Genomic DNA, 25,461 nt, shown 5'->3' on the forward strand with positions numbered 1-25,461 from the left:
ACCAGGACTCAACAGGGAAACACTTTCAGTTGACACCAGATTGTGTTAGTGTTAGATATGAGAACATGGCAGGTAAAAAGCAGATTATAACTTCCTGAACATAATGGACATGGAGCAGGGACGGCTGTTAGAAAGTAGTGGCTGTGTATGGGAGTGATGGGTGATGCTCAGGTTATTGTAGGGAAATAGTTGGCATGGAGTGCCCTTTTTGCAACAGAATGGTTGATCAGTTATGGCAGCATATGAGGATCACTTGATTGAAATTCAAGCCCTCAAAAGCTAGTTATTGTGAATGGACATAACTCCCGTAGACTGAAGACTGAATGGGATGAGAGAGCAAAGTCCACAGTATTCTGGAAATATAACTACAGTAACTGTGATGGTGCTAGTGCTACCTAAAGAAGTGACACTCTCTTGAAAGGATAATCTCAACTTAACATGACAAACACACCTAATAAACTTTCCTTTAATCTGCAGTATTTATAGACTGTTAACTATGTCACTCGCCAGTTGTGTTTATCCAGAGATCATCACTGTAGTGAGTGTAGTAGACTGGGTCTCCTCTCCCAGCTCTGCACCAGTACTGTCCTCCATCAGAGACACTGACTGAGCTGATGGTGTAGGAGTGAGTTTCAGTCTTGGTCTCATTCTCAGGGTTCTGTGTGTGTTTGAACAAGTAAAACCTCCATTCAGCTGACTGATCCAGCTCACAGTACAGAACCACTGGATTTCCTATCAGTGCAGCTCCTTTAAGGCTTGATGTGAGTTCAGGTTTAGGTTTTTTTGCTGTTGGAGATGAAGCACACAGTTCAGACCATGAAGAGTTCACACAATGATCTCAGAGTCTTTACCACAGTAATTACTCACATTTACAGTGAGGATATAAAAATTACTTATCTTACCTTTCACTGTGAGAGTAACAGTATTGCTGGGTTGTGATGATGAGGGTCTGTTATCTCTCTCTCGTCTACAACAGTACTGATCGTGATCTGCTGCTGATCTGATGGTGAAGGTGTTTGTCTGAGACTGATTGACTGCAGTGCTACTGCTGCCTTTATATCACTGATATCTCCAGTCACTGTGAGACTCTATCTCACACTTCAGAGTGACTGACTCTCCAGTGAACACAGGACTCCATTTGGGTTCTACAGTCAGTGTAGCTCTGGGTAAAGCTGTGGGAACAGAGCATAGGAGAGAGAATAACTCACACAGTTTATATTACTTCATCAGTAATTAAGCGTTTCGTTGTAGAAATCTCATCAGAGTATTTTAAATTTTTATTTATTATTATTATTATTTTTTTTTTTGTTGAAGGTTTGGCTTGTAAGGAAAAATGGCTGAAATATATACAGTACTGTGCAAAAGTCTTAGGCACCCCAAAAAAAGAAGCTATTTAACTGGGCTTCAAGCACTTATTTGCCAGAAAAACACCAAAATTAGAATTGTTACAAATAGTATTAATACAGTAAAACAGTAATTATTTGTGTTTATTGTGATGTTATACAGTGTTTTTACAGTCAAAAGTCTATTGCACAGTGATATACACAGTGTAATGTTATATTCCCTAAATGCTATATTAAAAACATTCTTATGTAACATTAAATAAAATCATTAAAATAATTAAAAACTTAAAAGAAAAAAACTTGAGAAAAAAAGCTTTTGCAGACAATTAATGATATTTATGAACTCACCCTTTACAGTGAGTGTAACAGAGTTACTGTTCTGTGATGATGTTGGTCTGTAACGTCTCTCTCCTCTACACTGATACTGATCTCCATTAATCACAGCATCTTCTCTGATGGTGAGAGTTTCTCTGTTTACAGTGTAATACACAGACTGAGACACTGCAGTCCATCTACTCTGTTTATTCTGTTTATACCACTGATATGTCCAACCATCATGAGTGTTAATCTCACACTTCAGAGTGACTGACTCTCCACTGAACACAGGACTCTCTGGTTCTACAGTCAGTGTAGCTCTGGGTAAAGCTGTGGGAACAGAGGAGAGGAGAGAGAATAACTCAGGCAGCTTACACTATTCCATCAGTAATAAAACATGTTGTAGAAATCTTAGTCTTCACTTTGTAGTAGCTTTTTTTAGTTGATGGGTTGACTTGTAAAAATAACAAACTGAAATATTTACAATATTGTTAAAAAGCCTTAGGCACCCAAGCAAAAGTGTTTCAACTGTTTAATTATTCTGCAAATGCTTGTTAGCCCAGAAAAAACACCAAAATCAGTATAATTACAAACAATATTAATACAGAAAGTGGTGATTTCACATATGTCTATGTGTTTACTTAATCATTTCCAAACCTCTCTTTGTGACAGACTGGTCGCATTTGTAGTTACCAGCCAATACTTAGTTTCAATGTTCTTTCAAAGTTTTTGATAGCTGGAAAAATCTGGAATCAAACTTTGTTTCTCAAACAAGCTCACAAGACATCAACCACTTTTTAAAAACAAGAATGTTTGTTACTTTTTACTGCATTAATGATTATATGTATTCATTGTGATATTAGTGTTTTACAGTCAAAAGCACACTTACTGTTTTGTTTAGGTACCTCTGAGTTTTGCACAGTGATGTACATTGCACAATTTGATATTCGACTAAATGCAATATTAAAAATGTCCTTTTGTAACATTAAATAAAATAATTAAAAACTTAAAAAAACTTGCCCAACTTGTGAGTTGCTGATATTAATAATCTAGTGTTACAGAAATCTAACAATATTTATGAACTCACCCTTTACAGTGAGTGTAACAGAGTTACTGCACTGTGATGATGTTGGTCTGCTGCGTCTCTCTCCTCTACAACGATACTGATCTCCATTAATCACAGCATCTTCTCTGATGGTGAGAGTGTCTCTGTTTACAGTGTAATACACAGAGTGAGACACTGCAGCCCATCTACTCTGTTTATCCTGTTTATACCACTAATATGTCCATCCATCATAACCTTTAATCTCACACTTCAGAGTGACTGACTCTCCACTGAACACAGGACTCTCTGGTTCTACAGTCAGTGTAGATTTGGGTAGATCTACAGAAAGAAGAGAACAACAGTGCATATTCAGAGGATTTAGAGTCAGTTTCATTAATAAAAACACAAACTAAACATCTGGTCTCATCTGTGTTGCTGTGATACTGAGGTCAATGAACACTGAAGAGATGATCACACTCACCTGATACAGTCAGTGTAACAGCATCACTGGTGTGTGAGTAGCGTGATGTTCCTCTCTCTGTTCCTCTACAGGTGTATTTTCCTCTGTGAGACTCTGTAACAGAACTGATTCTGTACTGCTGTTCTTTACTGACAGGAGTGGATGAATCATCTTTAAACCAGCTGTACTGCCAGTCAGAGACTCCTTCTCCCTGTATGTCACATCTGAGAGTGACAGTCTCTCCTATAAACACCTGTTTATCAGGCTGTATGGACACCACAGTTTTTGGTCTCTCTGTGGAATCAAAATAAAATATGGTCAGAACAAATTATTCTGATGATGTTATGCTTGAATGTTTACACTATAATTAATAATGTTTTTCAGTAGTAACTCACAAAATGCACATCCATATGTCTAATTGTTACCAGCACAAATAATGTTTAATCTTTCTAAGATAAACATGAAACAGACCATTTCCTTAAATCACTTTGTTAATGTATACTAAGTAGTTTTACTGTCTGAATGAAAATCTGCTGGGCACTGAGATCCACTACACAGGAGCTTTAGGCTCCTACAGGTACTTTAATGTCTATTTGAGAACACTGGTTTCAGATTTGTAATTTGTGTTTTCACCTAAATACACTTAGATTAAACAAACACTGTGAAATATTATACTTACATACATTTTGTACAATGATTTTCCTGAAGTATTATCTGTATAGTAACATGTGTATTTGCTGAGGAGGCTCAGCTGAAAAACAGTCACATATTCAAGGCTTTAGGAACAGAATGAAATGTTGAACACTGATTATAAATCACTAAACCAACCTTTGAGGTAAAAATAAAGTCTTATTCCCAAAAAAGGATTGATATACTGTATTAAAAACTTTATTATGTGTCAGTACACATTACCTAATTTTGCAGAAATCCAATGATGTTAGTAAATGCCACATAAATAAAGCTTTAACAGAAACAATACACAAAACTCTAATTAGAAGCAACTGAACCACCTATAAATATTTGTATTTTTATGTATTTATTTCCAAGAACAGTACTGATAAACTGTATTTTAAATTTGTTATATGTTGGTACCACAAATCTAATTTTGCAATTAAATGTTTTTATTAAAAACACATTTTACAGTGACAGTACAAAAGCAGTAACCTTACCTTTCACTGTGAGAGTAACAGTATTGCTGTGTTGTGATGATGTGGGTCTGTAATCTCTCTCTCCTCTACACCAGTACTGATCCTGATCTGCTGCTGATGTGATGGTGAAGGTGTTTGTCTGAGACTGATTGACTGCAGTTCTACTGCTGCCTTTATACCACTGATATCTCCAGTCACTGGAAGACTCTATCTCACACTTCAGAGTGACTGACTCTCCAGTGAACATAGGACTCCATCTGGACTCTACAGTCAGTGTAGCTCTGGGTAAAGCTGTGTGAACAGAGGAGAGAGCACAATATACAGGGAATATTTTCACATTAAGTTATTTTAACCTCTGAAAATGTCACTAAAACACTAAGGTTATTTTAAATCAGAAGTGTCCAATCTTATCCACACAGGGTCGCTGAAAGTTTTCATTCCAAGCCTGCAGGAGCACACCTGGTTCAACTTGTTCAAACAATTGGAATCACTGCTTTGTTGGAATGATATCCTGCAGCTACACAGGCTTTTTTCACATATGATTAAACACCCCTGTCTTACACTCTAACACCTGAATTTATATGTGGAAGACATAAAAAAGTAAAAGGTCATGCGCTCACCTTCACAGTGAGTGTAACAGTGATACTGTACCATGATTTTGGTTTATAACGTCTCTCCCTTAATGAATCACACAAACTAAACATCTGGTCTCATCTGTGTTGCTGTGATACTGAGATTATTGAACACTGAAGAGATGATCACACTCACCTGATACAGTCAGTGTAACAGCATCACTGGTGTGTGAGTAGCGTGATGTTCCTCTCTCTGTTCCTCTACAGGTGTATTTTCCTCTGTGAGACTCTGTAACAGAGCTGATTCTGTACTGCTGTTCATTACTGACAGGAGTGGATGAAGCATCTTTAAACCAGCTGTACGACACATCTGAGAGTGACAGTCTCTCCTATAAACACCTGTTTATCAGGCTGTATGGACACCACAGCTTTTGGTCTCTCTGTGGAAATAAAATATGCTCAGAACAAAAAGTCCATTGATGAAGTTTGTTTTCACATCTATGTAAAAATAAACTATTTTGTTTTTAAATAATAGCACATGGAATGTACACATTTAACTGCTACTCTAATTTACAAGAACAACATGAAATACTTCTTTAAACATTCTGTTAATTAATTTAGAAGACACATTGAGATATATCACAGGTTTCGCTCAGTCATGTATCTGTCACTTGTCTGTCATATGGCCTTATTCAACTCTAGAATAATCCTGCTGTTCTTTAACCAGGTCCAAACACAACCTTATTTATCTACTCATTTATCTCATAGTTTTTTATGTACTTGACCAAAAGTTCATAGCTTGCATTTTACTGCATTAATTTAGTAGGAATCAGCAGCCTTCCATGCATTCACCTTTCTCTTGTTTGCTGCAATGAAATAACAGAAATGAAATTGTAGCTACATTTGGTGTCTTATGTGTCATATTCCAAATATCAAAAACAGAAGGACCTGCACAGAGACAGCACGCGGCCTATTCATATCAGTATTTATAAATCAGTCTACAACACATCATTCAGTATGAAGAGACAATGTGTTCATATTTAGTTTATTTATGTTTGTTTATTTATGTTTATGTATGCTTCACCTTCAGTTTCTTCACAGTAGATGAGGACAATCAGCACTAAAGTAGAGGTAGAAACAGAGGATATGATGCATTCATATGAAATGTTAGCTGGTATTACAGGTAGTATTAATGAGCCTGGGTGAGTCGAGCAGAGTTGGAGCTGAAGATTCAGTTCATGTCAGATAGAGTCTGTACTCAGACTGAGTATTAACACCTTCATACAGCAGCTCTCACTCTAATGAAGACATAAAGAGAACATTTACTCACAGAGTATTACAGAGAGAGACCTGAACTCCATACTGTCCCCTTAATGACTGTCTGACTGAACAATGCTCTGTGTTCAACACTCATCACTTCCTAAGAGAGAGAGAGAGAGAGAGAGAGAGAGAGAGAGAGAGAGAGAGAGAGAGAGTAATGTGCATTTTTCAGCATGAACTTGCATTAAAACTGTAAATGGTCACTGCATAGCAACTAATAAAAGAAACGAAAGTGAATGCTTTTTTTTTTTAAATCTTGTCTTAACCCTTATTCAATTAAAAAAAAAATAAATAAATAAAAAACTAATACACCTCTTGCTGTGATACCAAGATGTGTGGAGAACAGAATCAACTAAACATTGTACATTTGCCATGTTCTCCAGAGTTTGCTGTGCTGTGATGCCCCTACTGGGTGTGAAAGGTACTGCAGACAGAATCTTAGTATTTTAAGACAGTGAAAAGTTCATGTTTTAAAAAATATTTTATATGAGCGCTGTTGAATCGAAGCCTCATATTTCCAAAATGGTAAATTTACAGCGGAAGGAAAAATGTTCCATTAATAATGGAACTTAATGTAACATATTTTTTTCTCAAGTATTTTTGGATAATTTCTCATTTAATTTGGTACATTAATGTGAGAGGTAACTGGCCATGCAAGAAAATGTAAAAAACAAAAAAAACAAAAATGGAGATGGAAGGATTAAGCATGACAGCACTGATACTATAGTATGTAAGTTTAGTCTAGAAGCAGCAGAGCATCATTGCCTGGGGCAGTAGGGGTTACGTGTCTTAGCCAAGTGTACAACTGCAGGCTGACTATGTTCAAACAAGAATGTCCAGACAGTCTGAGATTCAAACTGACGACTTTCTGGTTGCTGACTTCCCTTTCTTAACAGCACTATTTAGGCTACCGAGTGTCTACTGTGGTTTTAGCTATTCAGTCTCAGGTAGGTTAGCAGGTTAAATACATTATCACTTTTAGTGTTGCTGTAAAAATCTCTGCTGATTCAGATGAGCTGAATGTTTTGTTAGAGTTGCATTGGTTAAGCTGAGCAGGTTTTCTTTCAGTACAGAATCATTTACAACTTTGAATGAACCATAGTCTTTCTGTAGCGTACAATATGTACTGGAGGTCAGAGGCTAAACTGGGGAGGAGCGAGGGAAGATCTGAACCCCCTTTCTAAAATATTTTAGATAGTTTTAAATGTTCCCATTGATAAATATGGAACACAACTGATTCTATATGTCATCAGTAATATGCCACATAATACTGTATTTGGGCAGTGAGTGCACTAAATGTGGTCCAGAAAGGTCAGCTTATTCATCTTTAAGTAGTCCTGTGTATTTAACCACCTTTTCTTTGACAGACATCAAATGAACCCGCCTTATAAATCACATCATCAAATGAAGCTTATAAATCACAGTTTACTGAGTATAGCTGCTATTTTTTGATCATCAGAGTTAAGCAGGATTGATTAAGCACTGATTCAGACTGAAGTCTATACAGCAACTTAGCAGTGAAGAAAGATCATCACAAATCACTGCGATTCTGCCGGACAGTAACGTTACTGATAGGACGAAGTGAACTTACGGTTAAACCAGCCTTAATAATCAAATGATCGTTCCTAAATGTCTCCACTGCAGCTGATTTAGATCATAAGAACAGCATAACGCTTCATTTGTGGGTGAATCACCTGAACAGGAGAGAAAAGTGTCTCGAGGCTCGTCTGAGGTTTTTCTCAGCAGCAGCGCTTCAAACAGCAGCAGCATCACAATAACACTGATCACGTGACCAGCAGCAACGGCGCTCCGGGACTAAAAGTGAAAGTGAAACTGATCCCCGTTAGTAGTGGATCCCCGTTCCTCAAAAGCTGGTGATGACATCAGTATGTATAAAAGAGCAAATCAAGTATCAGAAAAACAGAACAAGTTTTTTTTTTTCAAAGAAATATTCAATTGTTTCTGTTGATTTCTGTATTCTTTTAAACACAAAGTCCAAACACATTCAGAACTGCACCTGCTCCCTTAACACTCTTCATTCTCATTCTACACTTAGATATCATGAAGAAGACATCATTTGCAGAAAAAAGAAGAAACCAAATATATAATATAATCATTTTATTGTCTGTTTTTTACCCAACTTTAAAAATGTAAGGTGAATATAAAAGCTATAATAAAACACAAACCACATTTGACAAAAGATTAATAATAATATTCGATAATATTATTGTGCACTGGTCTCAGCCGGTCTTAACAACACACAAAATTTGTTTATGGGTGTGTGTGTGAATTGCGTTTTTTTGGTTTTGTTTGCTTTTTTTATACAAAGCAGCAAACAGCTGGCAACCCTTACCTTGAGGTCACATTAGGAGGAGACAATTCGCTAATGTAGCCCCAAGTTTGTCTCTTATTTATGTGTTGGAGGCAGCATTTTTGGTCAAGTTTTTTTTTATGGCGATTTTTACAACAGGCACTGTCACAAAGCAGCTTGACAGAAAATCTGGGTCCGAGCCCCCATGAGCAAACCAAGGGCAACAGTTGTAAGAAGAACTCCCTAAGAGGAAGAGGAACAAACCTTGAGAGGAATCAAGACTCAAAAGGAGAACCCATCTTCCTCTGATTGACACCGGATAGCAAAACAAAAACACAACAAGAGCAATATGAACAAAGGATAAGAGCTTACAATTATTATACAATATTGAATACAGAGAAAAAACAGAACTATTTAGATTAACCAATGACAACCAGTGACTACTTTTAAAGGCCTGACAGGCTAACAATGAGAAATAGATGTTTGAAAATCAGTCACTGTTACCAGTGAAAACCAGTGACTCCTGTTAAGTGTCTGATAATGATCTGTTAGTATGAATATGAATGTGTTTTGTGAGGCAGGTGACACAATGTCTATGATTAAGTAGTTTGAGTTTGTGCAGGCAGCAGTGTCATCAGGATGGAACATGCAGCTGAGGCTCTCTGCACAGTATTGGAGAGCAGGAGTCTCCATGGTCCATGGTCAGCACACACTGGCAACCCTGATATAGAACATATTGTGCTGAAATGCCCACACAGGTTATGAATGGTAGTTACAAAAGTAGTTACAAGAAACTGTAAATGACTCATTCATTCAGAACAAACATACAGACAAAACAGAATTTCAGGTTTGTTTAACCTTTAAACAAAATAAGCTATGATTTAAAAATGGATATAAAATAACAGGAAAATACAACAATAAATGTAAAAGAAAAATGTATTTTAAAAAAGTGATTGAACACATTATTCACATAATGAAATATTTTCACTAGTTATCAGATATTTTTGAAGAATTGAAGTGACTAGCAAGTAAAACATTCAGTATCTATCAAAATCTACATAAAAAGAAATTAATGTCTTACAAATGGAGAATAATTTGTGTTTTAAGGCTCAGTCTTGACCTGAAATAGTTACAGTAGTATCTCATTACTGACACCACACTTACTGACTTACTGAGAGAGAGAATAAATTAATCTGCTGGACATTTTAGTTTGTGGAGTCACTATTTCTAAGTCTCTATTGCACTGACCTCTATTTGGGGTTTAATCTGTTCCTCAACTATGAAGCTTAAAACACAGCCATAGAAACTATAAAAACACAAAGTGCAGACTTCTGGTGTTGAAGCTTAAAGCCCATAAGATTATAATCATGATGTAAAAACTTCCCATTGGACTCTCATCAACATACTCCATCTTCAATCACTGCTCACATTGTGTTCAGCTCATCAGGGTTAACTGTGAAATACACAATGGTGAACACTTCAAATTAGCCCTTAACGAATTTTAATTTATTAGTTTTTATATTAATTAATTCAGGTTAATGAAGAAATTGTGTTCTTACCTCTGCAGCATTTGACGGTCAGTATGACGGACACCAGCAGATACGGAGACACTGCCATTAAACGACTGAGCAGACTGAACACTGAGAATGAAGCTCCTGAATTAAATTCACCAAAACACAAAAAACATTATAGTGCTGTAATTGATGGATTTATAATATCAAATAATATTAAGAAAAATTTGTGATTCTATGTACTTGATCACCTCTGACTGAGATCCAGCTCTGTGGTGACTCTCCTTTCTCTGGGTATTTACAGTGGTAGAGACCTTCATCTGACTTTGAGACAGTACGGAAGGTCATCTCTCCTGTAGTCTGAGTCTGGAGGACTGATCCGTTCTTATAGAACTCAACTGTGAGGTTTGAGGGCTTTGGGTCACGATATAAACAGCGCAGAGTCAGAGGATCTCCCACATTCACAGGATGAACAGGACTGTCCAGGATAACAGCACCATCTGTAGGACAATGTAAAACAACAGTGAGGAAAGAATTTGTAGAGAACACAGGAATTATAACTCAGAGAGCTCAGTAGTGACAGATGTAAATGTGTAAATGTGGGATGGATACAAATTCTTATATTCTGTTTTCACATGGTATGTTTTTTAGTAGAGAAAGTTATCAGTAGATCAGTCCTGGAGTAATTTCCTCTTTTACTGTTGCTACTTGTTTTGTTTACATTTGGATTGGCCAGTAAACTGAACAATGGTTGCTTAAAGGTTGCTTTAAATTTGTTGATTAAAATGTGAACATTGGCTCCACATGAATGAAATATATTAAATCAACATGATTACTATTTGTAAGTACTTAAGTAATTTACTTAATTCAAGTTGTGTGGAACTGATGTACACATTTAAGTCATGCACATTCATTATTTTTTTCAGTGTTTTTGTCTCCCTCTTCCCAAAAGAGAATTAGAGAAGTTGAATTACTTTCTGTTTTTTACTGAACTAATCCATCAGCTGTCTCATTCTATATTCAAGTTTGGTTTATTGTCATATGTATTCAGAATAGAGGGCATTCAAAAATACAGTTACATTCTTACACTGCAGCAGCATGCTTCTACATATTTAAATATAAATAGAAGTACACGGGGCAATAAGGGAGGGAGGTATTACACACACAAGAAATAACAGTGACACCAAACAGTACAAGTGACTGGCAGTAAAGAATAAGGAAGATGGCCGTAATTGCAGAAACTTCACACTGTGAATATATAGTGTAGTATGTAGAAGATCAATGTAAGAGATCATAAGAGAGGTAATCGATGCATGTTGTGTTGCTTTGGAAGCATTTGTCAGAGGGAAGACAGCAGATAAGGACATGAGCTTGGTGGGGCACATCTGAGATGGTAGACTGAACCCTTGCCTGACACTGGAATGTGTAAAGTCAGTGCCTGTGATTTTGGAGGCTGTTCTGACAGTTCTTCGGTCAATTTAATCATCATTTGAGTTTTAGCTCATAGATTTGCATGCATATCTATATTAAACACTTCCTGAACTGAGAAATAGTTGGGTGATATAATTTCCATCTTCTCTATACTAGGAGCACATTAGCAAGAGAAGAAAGAAAATCAAATGAATCAGTAAAGCGAGATCTCACTAATATAGATAAATAGAGACATGCTAATTTGCATATTGAGATTCCTAATTTACTATTTGATTTTTTTAATTTATATTTTTTTAATAAAATGTTTTTAAAAATTCAGACTCATCCCTAATATTCACAATATCATCAGCTTTTAGATTTCTGTGATATGACCATGTGTGATGCAAACATCTAGGTTTGTAGAAAATTATAGCCAATCCAAATGCGGATTTAGTCTTCATGGGCTATTATTGCATCCAAATCTTTAAAATAATTAAAATATAATGTTTGTAAAACATTTCAGTTTTGAGCATTTCTATCTTTTTCCACTGTTACTGGGCTCCAATTAGTGCTAATAGTAACATAGACTCACTGTGCACAGTGATGTTGACAGGATTGCTGCTCTCTCCAGATTCAGACTCACACCAGTACACTCCAGTGTGGGATGTACTGAGGGAGCTGATGCTGCATGTAAATCCTGTAACTGATCCCCAGCCTGATAAACAATCGGACACCTTCTCACTGTGTGTGAATCGTATCACTCTCCATCCAGCAGAGTCACTCTGTCCCTCACAGCTCAGTGAAAGACAGTCTTTAGTAAAGTGTTGAGTTCTGCTGGGACTGACCATCAGAGAGACTGAACGAATTGTACCTGAAAAATACAGTGAAGATTTTAGCATGCAGCTTAATGAATACACTTAACTGGCACAATGGCATCAAATGCCTCTACTATAACCAAATCTTGTATCTCTTTGTACTTTAAAGTAACAACTCATAACTTTATTTCCAGGTCATTTTGGACTATTTCCATTAGTTCATTTACATATCTAACATGTTTAACACACAACAAAAGATTCATCAGCCTCCCTCTATTAAATGGTAGATAACCTCACAGTTTCTCTGTAAATGAGTCCTTATGTAAATGGAAGGGCTAGAGAGAGAAACTAACAACAGGCTAACAACTTTTCAGTCTTTCAATTCAGTTCTTTGTAGGAATCTTCTCATCTCTACAGTACAGTCTGATCATTGACTCATTCCAGCCTCACACATAATGCACAGAGACTCCAGCAGGTGAAGAAATAACAGCCTTAATAAGCTCAGTTAATGTACTGTGTATTAGTAGATGAAAATGATCACCTTAATCACCTCTTCAGCTATGAGCTCCACACAATAAGCTGTTACTACAGTTGTACGTGAAAGTTTGAACAGTTTGAACGTGAAATGATGTTTTGTTGATTTAAGTGAAAATAAGTTAATACATCTCTACAACTTTAGTGCACCATTTCTATTTATTTTCTGAGTTTAAAATGGTGGAGAAAACAATAAAACAGTTTTATTTATTTTTATTTATTTATTTATTTATTTTTAATATGTTCATTTCAGCAAATAAACACTAAAGTATTTAATGCCTCAAAAAGCTCCCACAAAAAATTATTTCTTGAAATGGTTGTGATAATATTGCTGAACGTATGAGAAATTGTTTTATTGTGGTTTTGAGATCAGATTTTGGCCTAAAACACATTTTTAATGTCCAAAGTACATGTAAGATTTTATGAGGCAACATAAAAAACCTTACTTTTCATATTTACCACTATTTTATAATTGTCAAAATTACAATGAAAATGTGTAGCTGCTGGTTTAGGACAGTAAATAAAACTGTAGACACTGTGACCGCTGGTTCCCATCATCACCACTGTAATGAAATAATAAGTAAGTTTCTCTAAAACGCACCATCCCACATCAAATCACTCTGTCTTTGTTCACATCATCACATGATGTTTGAATTATGCAAGAATCAGAATTTTGAAAACAGTAGACATTTCCTTTTAGGCAGCTAGTCAGACAAACCAAAACTAGCCTTGTGCTACTTTATTCTGTCCTGTTCACATAGTAGGCTTGATCTGACGTCCCCACACAACCTTAATAAAACTGTAAAATGTTAAAGGTGCACTGATCATGAAGCTGTGTATATTAAAGCTCTGCTGTCTTCATGTAGTTTATAGTCCATGCTCAGCACCAGATCAGAAGCAGAAAGTTTCTACTCACCAGTAACCTTTATCCAGAGAGCATCACTGTAGTGAGTGTAGTAGACTGGGTCTCCTCTCCCAGCTCTGCACCAGTACTGTCCTCCATCAGAGACACTGACTGAGCTGATGCTGTAGGAGTGTGTTTCAGTCTTGATCTCATTCTCAGGGTTCTGTGTGTGTTTGGACCAGTAAAACTTCCATCCAGCAGACTGATCCAGCTCACAGTACAGAACCACTGGATTTCTTATCAGTGCAGCTCCTTTATGGTTTGATGTGATTTCAGGTTTAGGTTTTTCTGCAGTTGGAGATGAAGCACACAGTTCAGACAGTACAGACACTAAACTCCCAACCTAAACGCTCAATTTATCTACTAAATAAATCATTATTTGTTGTCATTGGAAATGCCTTTTCCAAAGTAAAGTTAAAGATTAAAATGCTATGCTAAAGTAACACACATGAAGCTCTAAGAAAGAAATGCCCAAAACCTGGATTAGAAGCCACTAATATAAAAAATACATATAGCCCTGAAGGGTAAGATGACAAAAAAGAAGGTGGGTTCTGGGGAGCTGAATGGCTTACAATTAGCATGTTAATGCTAAGTACTTGTTTATTACTTGGTCGGGGAATACGGGGAAAAACAGCCACTTCCTGCTGATCAAAGCTGGTATATAATGCTAACTGTTAGCGACTTAGCTCTTCAGTGATCATCTGGATCCTAAAAACATAAGAGGGAAAAAAGCCCCCTGCTGGTCAAAACTGGTGTCATGTATGTCACAACATAAAGACAATATTGTATTTATTAATTAAATTAATTTGCTATGTTTTGTTACCAGTAATCTAATTTTACACAAATTAAAAGATTTGAATAAACTCACACTTTACAGTGATGACATATCACTATAAATCTTACCTTTCACTGTGAGAGTAACAGGATTGCTGAGTTGTGATGATGAGGGTCTGTTATCTCTCTCTCCTCTACACCAGTACTGATCCTGATCTGCTGCTGATCTGATGGTGAAGGTGTTTGTCTGAGACTGATTGACTGCAGTTCTACTGCTGCCTTTATACCACTGATATCTCCAGTTACTGTAAGACTCTATCTCACACTTCAGAGTGACTGACTCTCCAGTGAACAAGGGACTCCATTTGGGTTCTACAGTCAATGTAGCTCTGGGTAAAGCTGAGAAAACAGAGGAGAGGAGAGAACAGGTTAGTATTGAGTATCTACACCTTTTTTTAATTCATATTGGTGATTAATATATCTGACGTATCAGAAACCACATGTTCAAAATATAAATACTGCAAAGCATTATTCTATAAATGTAATACTGATTACCATTAAAAAGTCTGTGATATGAAGGGCTTTTCTCAGGATTAACCCTAATATCTCTACTCTGGAAATTCTGCCCAATGCAGTTTATTGGGACTGGCGATGTTTAAATGTGTGTTTATTACTATAGCTTTACTCAGATCAGTCATATTAAATGTTTCCTATGTGCATCTCTGCTTGTCTTAGAGAGAAAGGCAGGTGTAGCACCAGAACTTTGTTTACAGTATAAAGCCACTCACCACAGGCACAGCTTCTGCCCAATAAAGACCACATGACTGCATTAAAATCAGTCAGACAGATGAGATTTGGAAAAACAACACAGTAAGCTTGAACACCTAAATACAGCCACCCTTGGTTCAGGTGTTCTGCCACAGTGGGCATAAAAATATGCATGTCTTACCTTTGAAGACTTGATGTATTTAGGTAGAAGTTAGACCAGGGATCGCAACCCAAATGTCAATGCTATTTTGTCCTTTCCTCATAAATCAAACCACCTTGAAAGCCACAACATTTTTGTTGTGTCTGTAAACATGTGTCAGTATGTGCTAATGTCCTAGTATATGCTAACAAATTTATTAAAAAAAAAAAACCCAGACTTAATTCACTCTGCTGTAAGCTTTAGTTTCTCTGGCAGGAAACTTTTTTGCAAAAGTAGAATAGTTTCTTGTAAAATGTCTGTCAATGGTTGATTTTCTATGAGGCTGAAGTCAGCTTTGCCATCTTCTTGTTCGAAACCAGCTGGAGTGCTTATAAATGCAAATAAGTGCTTAAAAATCTAACAGCAGTGTTAAAATATGAATGCATTCTTTTATCTTAAAAATGTTTAAGCATTTATAAATTATGATTTTACTCAAATACTCCATATTAACCCATTCATTTTGGACTTGCTCGGGAGCACCCTGTAGCATTTGAGAAACCCAGAAGACATTACAAATGGTTCTCTGTTTTAACCAGTGGCCGGTCTACTCACATATAACGTCTCTGGCTGACAGCAACATTTTCAGGGGATTCTGATAAAGGGCTGAACAATATTCAGGGGTTGCTTGAGCTTGTGCTGTAATGTCTCTCCTCTACACTGATACCGATCTCCATTAAACACAGCATCTTCTCTGATGGTGAGAGTGTTTCTGTTTACAGTGTAATACACAGACTGAGACACTGCAGTCCATCTACTCTGTTTATCCTCTTTATACCACTGATATGTCCATCCATCATGAGTATTAATCTCACACTTCAGAGTGACTGACTCTCCACTGAACACAGAACTCTCTGATCTCATGTTTACTGCTGTGAGATGATCACACTCACCTGATACAGTCAGTGTAACAGCATCACTGGTGTGTGAGTAGCGTGATGTTCTTCTCTCTGTTCCTCTACAGGTGTATTTTCCACTGTGAGACTCTGTAACAGAGCTGATTCTGTACTGCTGTTCATTACTGACAGGAGTGGATGAATCATCTTTAAACCAGCTGTGCTGCCAGTTAGAGACTCCTTCTCCCTGTATGTCACATCTGAGAGTGACAGTCTCTCCTATAAACACCTGTTTATCAGGCTGTATGGACACCACAGCTTTTGGTCTCTCTGTAGAGAGAAAGAAATCCTCAGAACAGACAATTCTGATGAAGATATTTTCTATGTCTATGTAAATTATAAAGCATGATCATTTTTCAATAGTAGCTCACAGAACACACCTCCACACTGTAACTGTTATTATCACACTATTATTATACTTTCAGAACAGACCAGTTTCTGAAATCATTAATCATGATTAATTCAGTCTGGATAATTTTACTGTCTAAAAACATCTGCAGTGCACATGAGATCCACTACACTGGAGCTGTACTGGATCTTAAGTGTCTGTTTGAGAATACTGGTTTCAGATGAACTGCAGATGTTGATTTTCACTCTTTTTCATATTTAAATTCATCATGTGTTTATACAATGTCCTTACTGAAATATTATCTGAATAGAGAGATACAGACACTGTCCAAAAAAACAAAGAAACAAGTCTCTCCAAAAAGGTAACTCTACAGACATTCTTTACTGGCTGGTTTTGCAGAGATTTTTCTTCCACTTTTTACCAGGGCTGCATACTCATGGAACCAATTTCTTCATTTGTTTCTGCGAATAACAATTCCTTCTGTTATTTTCTTGTAATTGTGCGCATGTTTAAAAATGCACATCTTTTTCATTTCTGCAAACAAAATAAATGTAACAGGTACAGACCGCGTTGCTGATTCTGTAGCCCCGCTGTGAAGAGTAGCTACAGTGTCTTCATGACACAAATCAAAATCAGATCCTATTAAGCATCTCTGTCTAACAGATAAATCTAACAAATCAAAAGCCTTCAGATAGTTTCAGGGACCTGTTAGCTACTTGTACACAGGACAAATAACACGGTCTGTATCGGCTACATTTATTTTCTTTGCAGATGATTAAAAGTGCACAAATAAAAACAAAATGTGCAAGATTACAAGAAAATGTGAGAACAAATTGTTGTTTGTGGGAACGAATACAAAAAAAATGTACCCATGAATTCAAGAAAATATGCACACGATTAAAAGAAAAAGAGATTAACTGTTAAATAAAAAAATTGTGGCCACGAATAAAATAAATTATGTAGAAATTATGCAAAATGTTTCCTCAAATTAATATTCATATTTACCCCAGTCCCCTTCGGAGCTACACAGTGTTATGTAAGAGTTGCAGCTATGGCAGCTGAGAAGGCCATTCTTGGCATCTTGTAGAAGAATTTTGGACCCTGATGAAATGATTTTAAATAAGGGTTTAATACTCTAACTCTTTAATAGTTGTGAACACTGAGCTGCAGCGTGTAGAGGACTTTGTTACAGTCCACTGTGTTCACTGCCTTTTTGACATGGTGGGGTTTAAATGCAAGTCACTGCTGATTGAGTAACACCTCTGACAAGCCCATCAAATGAGAGAAAACACATCTGAAAGCCAGTTGAACTCTGTTTTACATAGTTTTAACGAAACATGTCGTTCAACCCGGAAACCGTAGCAACATGGTGCACAACGTTTTAAAACTGAAGGAGCCCCTGATGCAATAACACTGAAGGAGACCCTGGTGTGCATGAGACTGAAGGAGCCACTGGTGTACATGAGACTGAAGGAGCCACTGGTGTACATGAGACTGAAGGAGCCACTGGTGTACATGAGACTGAAGGAGCCACTGGTGTGCATGAGACTGAAGGAGGCCCTGGTGTACATTTGTGTAAGTGTTTTAGAAAACTGTTGATAAGAACAGATGCATTTTAGAAAGAGACACTAAAAAGAGACAAGGTAGGAGCATCTAATAGAGTGGACAGTAAATGGACACAGTGTTTAAAAACCCCAGCAGCACTGCTGTGTCTGATCCACTCCACCACCACCATGTCAGTGTCACTGCAGTGCTGAGATCGAGTACATTTTTGATTAATTTATGATGTTCATTATTAAATGTTTTGAATATTTATGTGGGGATTAGGTCTCTTCTTAATGTTTATTAAGTGATCTTTGCTATGGGCTTGGAAATGAAAATAAGACTGTTAGCCTTTGGATTAGGCCAGACAGCTGATGTCAAGAATCTCCATGAAAATTCCATGAACACTGCAAAATGTTTATATTCTATACAATTTTGTAGTTAGTGATATTTTATTTTCCCCTTTTCATCTTCTAGATTGCCTCTTTAATACATGCTTTAACTACTTAATGAATGCTAATGTTCAGCTGAGCTGACACTTTAAAAACAGTGACGCAAATCACACATCATGCTGACCATCAGGACTAACCCTATGTGTCCAGAGTGACTCTGTAGAGATTTTAGCCATAATTTAGTCAGTAATCCAGTTCAGAAAACCACTGTTCAGATCCTGCGTTTACCTAAAAAGGCCATTTAAAACCCCCAGAACAACGTGTTTGGTATAAAAGTTTCCATCGTGTCTCAAACAGTCCTCAGATTGACTCAGACTTTAGTGCTGATAATCAGAAATTTACAGATAAATACGCATAAAAAACACTACACTGATCTCCTAAACATTAACAACATCAGTTGAATTTACACACTGATCTCTAACAGGCAATAAACATGTTAACACTTTTGATTTTATTGATCTGGGCCACTTTTCATAGTCATCTATTAAATGAATAATGTACATTATATGTCCAAATGAATATGACTGCAAAGAAAATATTCCAGTTCATATACATGTGAATGATTTACCTTGATTTTGTCCACTGTGGATGAGAACAGTCAGCACTAAAGTAGAGACAGAAACAGAAAATATGATGCATTAATATAAATTATTCGCTGGTATCGCAGGTAGAATGAAGTCTGAAAGAGCAGTAAAGCATTTTAAGGTGAAAAAGTATAACTGCAGTTAAAGTTATCATACTGTCATTTATTATAATGATCTGTAAATAAAAAAAATTAACAATATTATTAACAAAGAATATTATTAAAAGAACAACATGTAATACTGAGAGCAAGTGTTGGTATGGGTGCTGCAGTCTAAATCCAAAAGAGTTATCTGAGTTATCAAAAAAGTTATCTGCCCCTTCCTCCCCAGGCTTGAAGCTCACTTGGGTTGCCATGTTGAGGAAATTGAACCTAAAGAAACCAGCGTAAGATGTGCACACCATTAAACTTTGACAATGGCAAGGGACAATGAGTCCTATACTGTAAGCTGATCAGCTAATGTTTACGTTAGCAAAGTTTTTATTGTTTGCAAATTATGAACCAGTTCATGAGGATTTTTCATAACTCTGTCAGTGTTATGTTAGCTAGATGCATGTCTGGCTAAGTATGGTAGCCAAAGCTAAGCCTGTTATCCCAAAACAAAACCCAATGGCTCTGAAAATACACACTCTGGAGCTGATGTTACTACTTTCCATGCCCTACTAGTAGCCATGTTAAATTAGTTAAGCTTAGCTAACTTTAGCTGAAGCTCAATGCTTACCTGTTCAGGAGAAAATTTGCCAACTCAGCATCTATATTTAAGTCCTTCTGGGCAACTGTCTCCATCTTTCAAATGCATTGCCAATATTTACTCATGTTTTACTCTGGTCATTGAGCTATTTAGAAGAATGCAGAGGCTTTTTAGGTCAGGTAAAATCTAACGTTATCTCTGTTGATCCAGTTTGTTTGCTTGCTTCCATGGCTGCAGCACGCTATGGTTGCCTGCCAATTTGTTCCATATCTGGAAGCCTGGGGTGTTGAAAAAGTACTGAGAAAAGGGCATCAGGTGGAATCACAAGACAAAACACAAACAGACTTTCCGCTCTGGAACACAAAATTTAAAGGAGAACAATCTGGCTATGGCAATGTTTTTGGAGAAGCCAGTGTTTTATTTCAGCTTTAGCATGTTTCCTTAATCTCTGATGGCATATCATGGTTATTTTATAATTTAGCACAGTAAATCTATTACATATTAGTCCTTTAATAAAGAATGATGTCATGTATTTTCTAGAAGCTTGAGCTTTAAGCTCATTCAGTTTTAAACAAGAGCTCTATGCCTCAGTGAACTACACTTTACAGCTACGTTAGGAATTTAGGCTGGGTGAGTTTACGGTTTATCCAGCAGGAGTAACCTAATGCTGGGGAGGGCAGGGGGACTCTGACGGTCAATCCCAACATTTGCCACTTGAAGCTGACAATTCAGTTACCTTGTATGCCTGGCCTTTACCTTTATGCAGCTTATAAAGTACACACATCAATTTGTTTTGAATGGTGTTGCCAAAATTACATTTTTGGATTGTCAGAGTTTTAAAAGTATAGTCCTGTTTACTGTTCCGATACCTTTTTGTTGTTTACTCTGAAGAGTTTGAGTGAAATGAGGAGTTTGACACATAAACAACATGAGTCAGATTGGCTACTGGTGCTCCTCTGTTCTAGAAAATACATGACATCATTTTTTATTAAAAAATAAATAATAAAAAATAAACATTCTACAAAAACAACCCTACAAAAAATTCCCTGGCCCACCAATGAAATTTCTTCATTGCTTAAAGCAGGAATTAAGGCATGGACTGTTGCCTCATGCTCTGGAATAGATCATAGAGATCATTGAGGAAGTTGAGGAATAAATTTACCTCCACCAAATCAGATTATTATCTTTGTTTGATTACTAGCTCTTCTTCTAATAATCAAAATTTTTGGAAGGCGGTAAACTCTATCAAAACCAGGTCCTTCCCTATTGCAACCCCTATTGTGACCACCTGACCAAAAAAGGGCTCTACCAAGTGTTTTAATACACTGGTCATATATTTGATAGCACTGGCCTGAGACTGAAACTAAACAAACCAGATATAACCTCTACCGCTAGCCTTTGCCATAGGCTCTTCACACTCAATCACTTCTGTCCGCATATAGCAGTGTACGCTCTCACTGCCATTAAGCCATGAAAAACCACAGGAGAGGATGGACTGGACACCTATTTCTTACATCCTAGCCTAGTTAATGTACAAAATATTACATATATTCTGAATCTTTCCATTTAATCACATAGAATTCACAATATCTGAAAAACAGCTCATATTGTTCCCCTACACAAACAAGGCGAGATCTAAATAATTATACACCAATTTCGAAACTGTCATGTTTAGCTAAGTGTTTAGTAATGTTTTGCTCATCAGTTGTTCTAAAAGGTCATTTTATTTGCATCTTGTATTTTCTAGTGTGGGCTTTTGAACACTGTTTTAGAGATTTGAAGTTTTGAATAAATCTATCCTTAGATTATATGACATGAAGTTAGATTATTTGACATGAAGATCACAGTAAAAGTGCTGGAGAAAGTAACATTTCTAAAAGTGTCCCTCTGTTGCAATATTCACCCTGTATCTTATTCATCTGGAAATGATGTGCGCATTAGAAAGTATATTCTGTACATCAGTACCAACACCAAAAACTGCAGAGTCTCACAGCGCGTCTACAACAGCACTGACCACCACCACTGGTACTGTCACTAACACATGATTAGACTGTATAAAACACTGCCATAAGACTATATATGAAAAGTTCACTTGCAAAAGTGGATATCTACTTTTTGGGAATGTCAATAAAACTGCAGTTGGGTTGTTATTAAGTAAAATTAACTCACCAAAATACAGATAAAGTCCAAAATTAAACTTTATTTAAAAAAAAAAAACAATACAATTTTTTTGGCAAAAGCAGATAACTTTAATGGGCATTTCATGTTTCAGAGCCATTTAATGGATACAAGCTTCTTTTAAGTGCAATATTTAGCATTCTTTAACATAGCACAAGACAGTAACTTGCTGAAGACTGCAACATAAAAAACAGCCCATTAGTGTGCAATGTTAAACATCTTTATGATAATACCTCAGAAAATCCTAAGGCTGAATCTAAAATGGCTCATTGATCTCTATATAGTGCACTATGTGAATTATGAAATGTTGGCTTTTACTCCCAAATGTTACACTTTATGTCCAGTATAAATTTATACATACATGGCTGAATCCAAAGTTGTTAGACACACTGTGCACTGTTTAGGTGCACTAGCCATTATTTTAAGACCTACAAAGAAGGGAGCCATTTGAGATTGTGGCTTAAACCTGGTTCATGGCAGTGTTGCGTCTCCTGACCCAAATACTAGAACACTTAAATGGTCAGCCCTGACTTCCTGATTCACCGAGGAATATATATGAGATGAAACACAGGCCAAACACCCCTCCCCCCCAACCCCTGGTCACCTATCATTATTAGAAACACCAGAAAATACAGCAGTGATGTGTGACAAAAGGATGTTTCAGTATAGTCGGACTGCAGACATGCACTCTCAGACAGATGCACTCTCAGCCCCAGTGACGTCATGTTAAAGTTAAAATGTCCATATCCGCTATCAAGGCAATAATTAAGAACAACTGGAGATTTTCAGAATCTGCTCCGAAGAGGACATATGTCTATACTGACCCCACGCACAGTGAGGAAGATGATTTGAGTGGACAAAACATCTATAAGGATCACAGGAATTGCAGACATCACTTAGGTCTTGGGGTCAGAATGTCTCCCTAACTAGAATCAAACATCATCTTTATGACCACGTGTCTTGACTCCATCAAGTACCAGCAGATATTAAATCCAAACATGGCTGCTTCAGCCAGGAAGCTTAAAGTGTGCCATAGTTTGGATCATCCAGCAGGACAATGATCCAAAGCACACCTCAAAATCAAGACAAAAAAGGTTGACTGACCACAGAATTAAGGTTTTGCCTTGGCCACCCCAGTCCCCTGACCTAAACACATAGAAAACCTGTGTGATGAGCTGAAGAGGAGAGTCCACAGAGTGGATCTCAGAATCTGGAGGAATGTATAGAGGAACAGTCTCGGATCCTTTGCCATGTGTTCTCCAGTCTTGTTAAGCTTTATAGGAGAACATTCAGAACTGTTGTATTACCATTCATTTTTGAAGTAGCAACAGTATACAGTGTAAATGAATTTACAGAATGTTTAAGATGTAACTTAAAAGTACATACTGTACACTACAGGAGCTCAAAATGTATTAACAACTGGTTTATTTAATAGCTTAGTCTAGAATTGTCTTTCGCAACTAATTTCCTACCAAAGCAGAAAAACAATGGCCTGTTAAAGTCTTTCTATCTTTACAAATTTGACTGTGACCACATTGTAACAAGATGGACACTAGACTTCAGGACATGCAGAAAATAATCAATATTCATATAAATTACACAACATTTTTTAATAAAAAAATCGACAGAGTAGTAAATGTTGAATATTATTATAAATTTTCTTCTAAAATGTCATTTTTTTCAGCATTTGTGTGTCAATTAAATTTCAATAACAAACACTAAAGACATAACAACTATCATTCAGCATGGAATGTCATGTTGTGTCTTGAGGACACAAAAATGCATGTTTATTGATAATGACCTGCAATACAGAGTAGACACTCATATGTTTTTATAATAAAACATGTTAACGGACCTCCAACTGAAACTCTCCACACTCTGATTTCAGCATAAAAAAGCTTGTAAACTATCTGAACTACATTCAGTTACTGAATCACACAGAAGCTGATCACTCAGAACCCTCAGACTGAATATTAACACCTTCATACAGCAGCTCTCACTCTAATGAAGACATAAAGAGAACATTTACTCACAGAGTATTACAGAGAGTGACCTGAACTCCATACTGTCCCCGTAATGACGGACTGACTGACTGACTGAGCAGTGCATTCAACGATCAACACTTCCTGTGTTCTTACACTCAAAGCACACGTCACAGAGATGGAGAGAGAGAGAGAGAGATATAGAGAGAGAGACGGAAAACAATACATTTCAGGAAACTTAAAGGGAAGAACTGCTGAGCACCAACATCTGCATAAATCAAACCTGTAAATCATCAGTACTAAAATACTTTAAACATTCCAAGTTTTAAAGTCATGAAAAAGTATTTGCCCCCTCAGGATTTCCTCCATTTTTGAATATCTGGCACAAAATTGTTTCAGATCATCCTGTGGCTTCTGCATAGACTAAGACAGGAGAAACACTATCCTTTACACGAATGCTCTTTGTTGAAGAAAGCAGCTGTGGAGAACAGCCGTTCAGCGGCCAGGAAGCAGGCAGGTCACTTCTAAGTATATACTTCACATTCATGGCAAACAGAAACCACACTATCTAAGCCACAGCCCAGCATGAAATACCACACATGACAGTGCTGCATTAGTAACGGCCCCAGCATCGACTTATTTAGGAAGAATTGTCCCTTTAACTGCAAGTGTGGTGCTTTTTTTGTCCATTATACGAACGTGCCACAGGCTGTGCGCTTCTCCGCCCTCTCTCTCGGGGCTGTATCCTGTACCAAGGTGCAGTGTCCTCACAACTGAGAGAGACTTAGCACTGCGTTCACCTCCACTGTCCAGCAGATCTCCTTGCAGTTCACAGCATCACTCCGCGCATTACTGGGGTGGAGGCAGCAGCAGCTGCGCTCTCTCAGCCACTCTCCGCTTTCCCTGCTGCCCACCATGCCATACCAGTGAGGGTGATCCATGTATATGTGCAGAACCTAATGTGGTACAGGCCCGATTTTCTGATAATAATGGAGTCTCATACATTGAATAGAGATTAAATGAAACTGAAGGTACTTTTTGAGGTGGAACAGAAATTCACCATAATACATAAGTGTGTGACTCCCAGTCTGAAAACGAGTCTCACACCAGCCCTGTACTCATACAGAATGTAAGACAAGGAGAACAAGAAGAAACATAAAACAGTTTTTTAAATGATCAGTTCATTTATTGAAGGAAAAACTTTTTGCAACACCTACATCACGTGAAAAAGTAATTTCCCCTAAACCTAATAGCTGATCACGCCACTTTTAGCAGCAACGACTGTGAACAAACGATTCCTATAACTGGAGATCAGTCTCTCACATCATTGTGGAGAAGGTTTGGCCCATTCTTCTTTGCAAA

At 37.0% G+C, this 25,461-nt stretch overlaps 1 protein-coding gene across 1 annotated transcript; it reads right to left on the reverse strand.

Annotated features, from left to right (window-relative positions):
- Positions 1–902: 902 nt before the first annotated feature.
- Positions 903–25,040, reverse strand: LOC118801077 (immunoglobulin superfamily member 1-like). The gene is made up of 7 exons (XM_036561267.1): positions 24,900–25,040; positions 18,113–18,263; positions 16,320–16,592; positions 13,701–13,976; positions 3,185–3,457; positions 1,692–1,988; positions 903–1,172 (listed from the first exon to the last, which is right to left on the reverse strand). Exons 1-7 carry the CDS (start codon positions 25,038–25,040, stop codon positions 1,060–1,062), a joined length of 1,524 nt encoding a protein of 507 aa, XP_036417160.1. The 3' UTR covers positions 903–1,059.
- Positions 25,041–25,461: the final 421 nt, after the last annotated feature.

The sequence above is a fragment of the Colossoma macropomum genome, unplaced genomic scaffold (genome assembly GCF_904425465.1).
Source record: "Colossoma macropomum unplaced genomic scaffold, Colossoma_macropomum, whole genome shotgun sequence".
In the NCBI taxonomy this organism is placed as follows: Eukaryota; Metazoa; Chordata; class Actinopteri; order Characiformes; family Serrasalmidae; genus Colossoma; species Colossoma macropomum.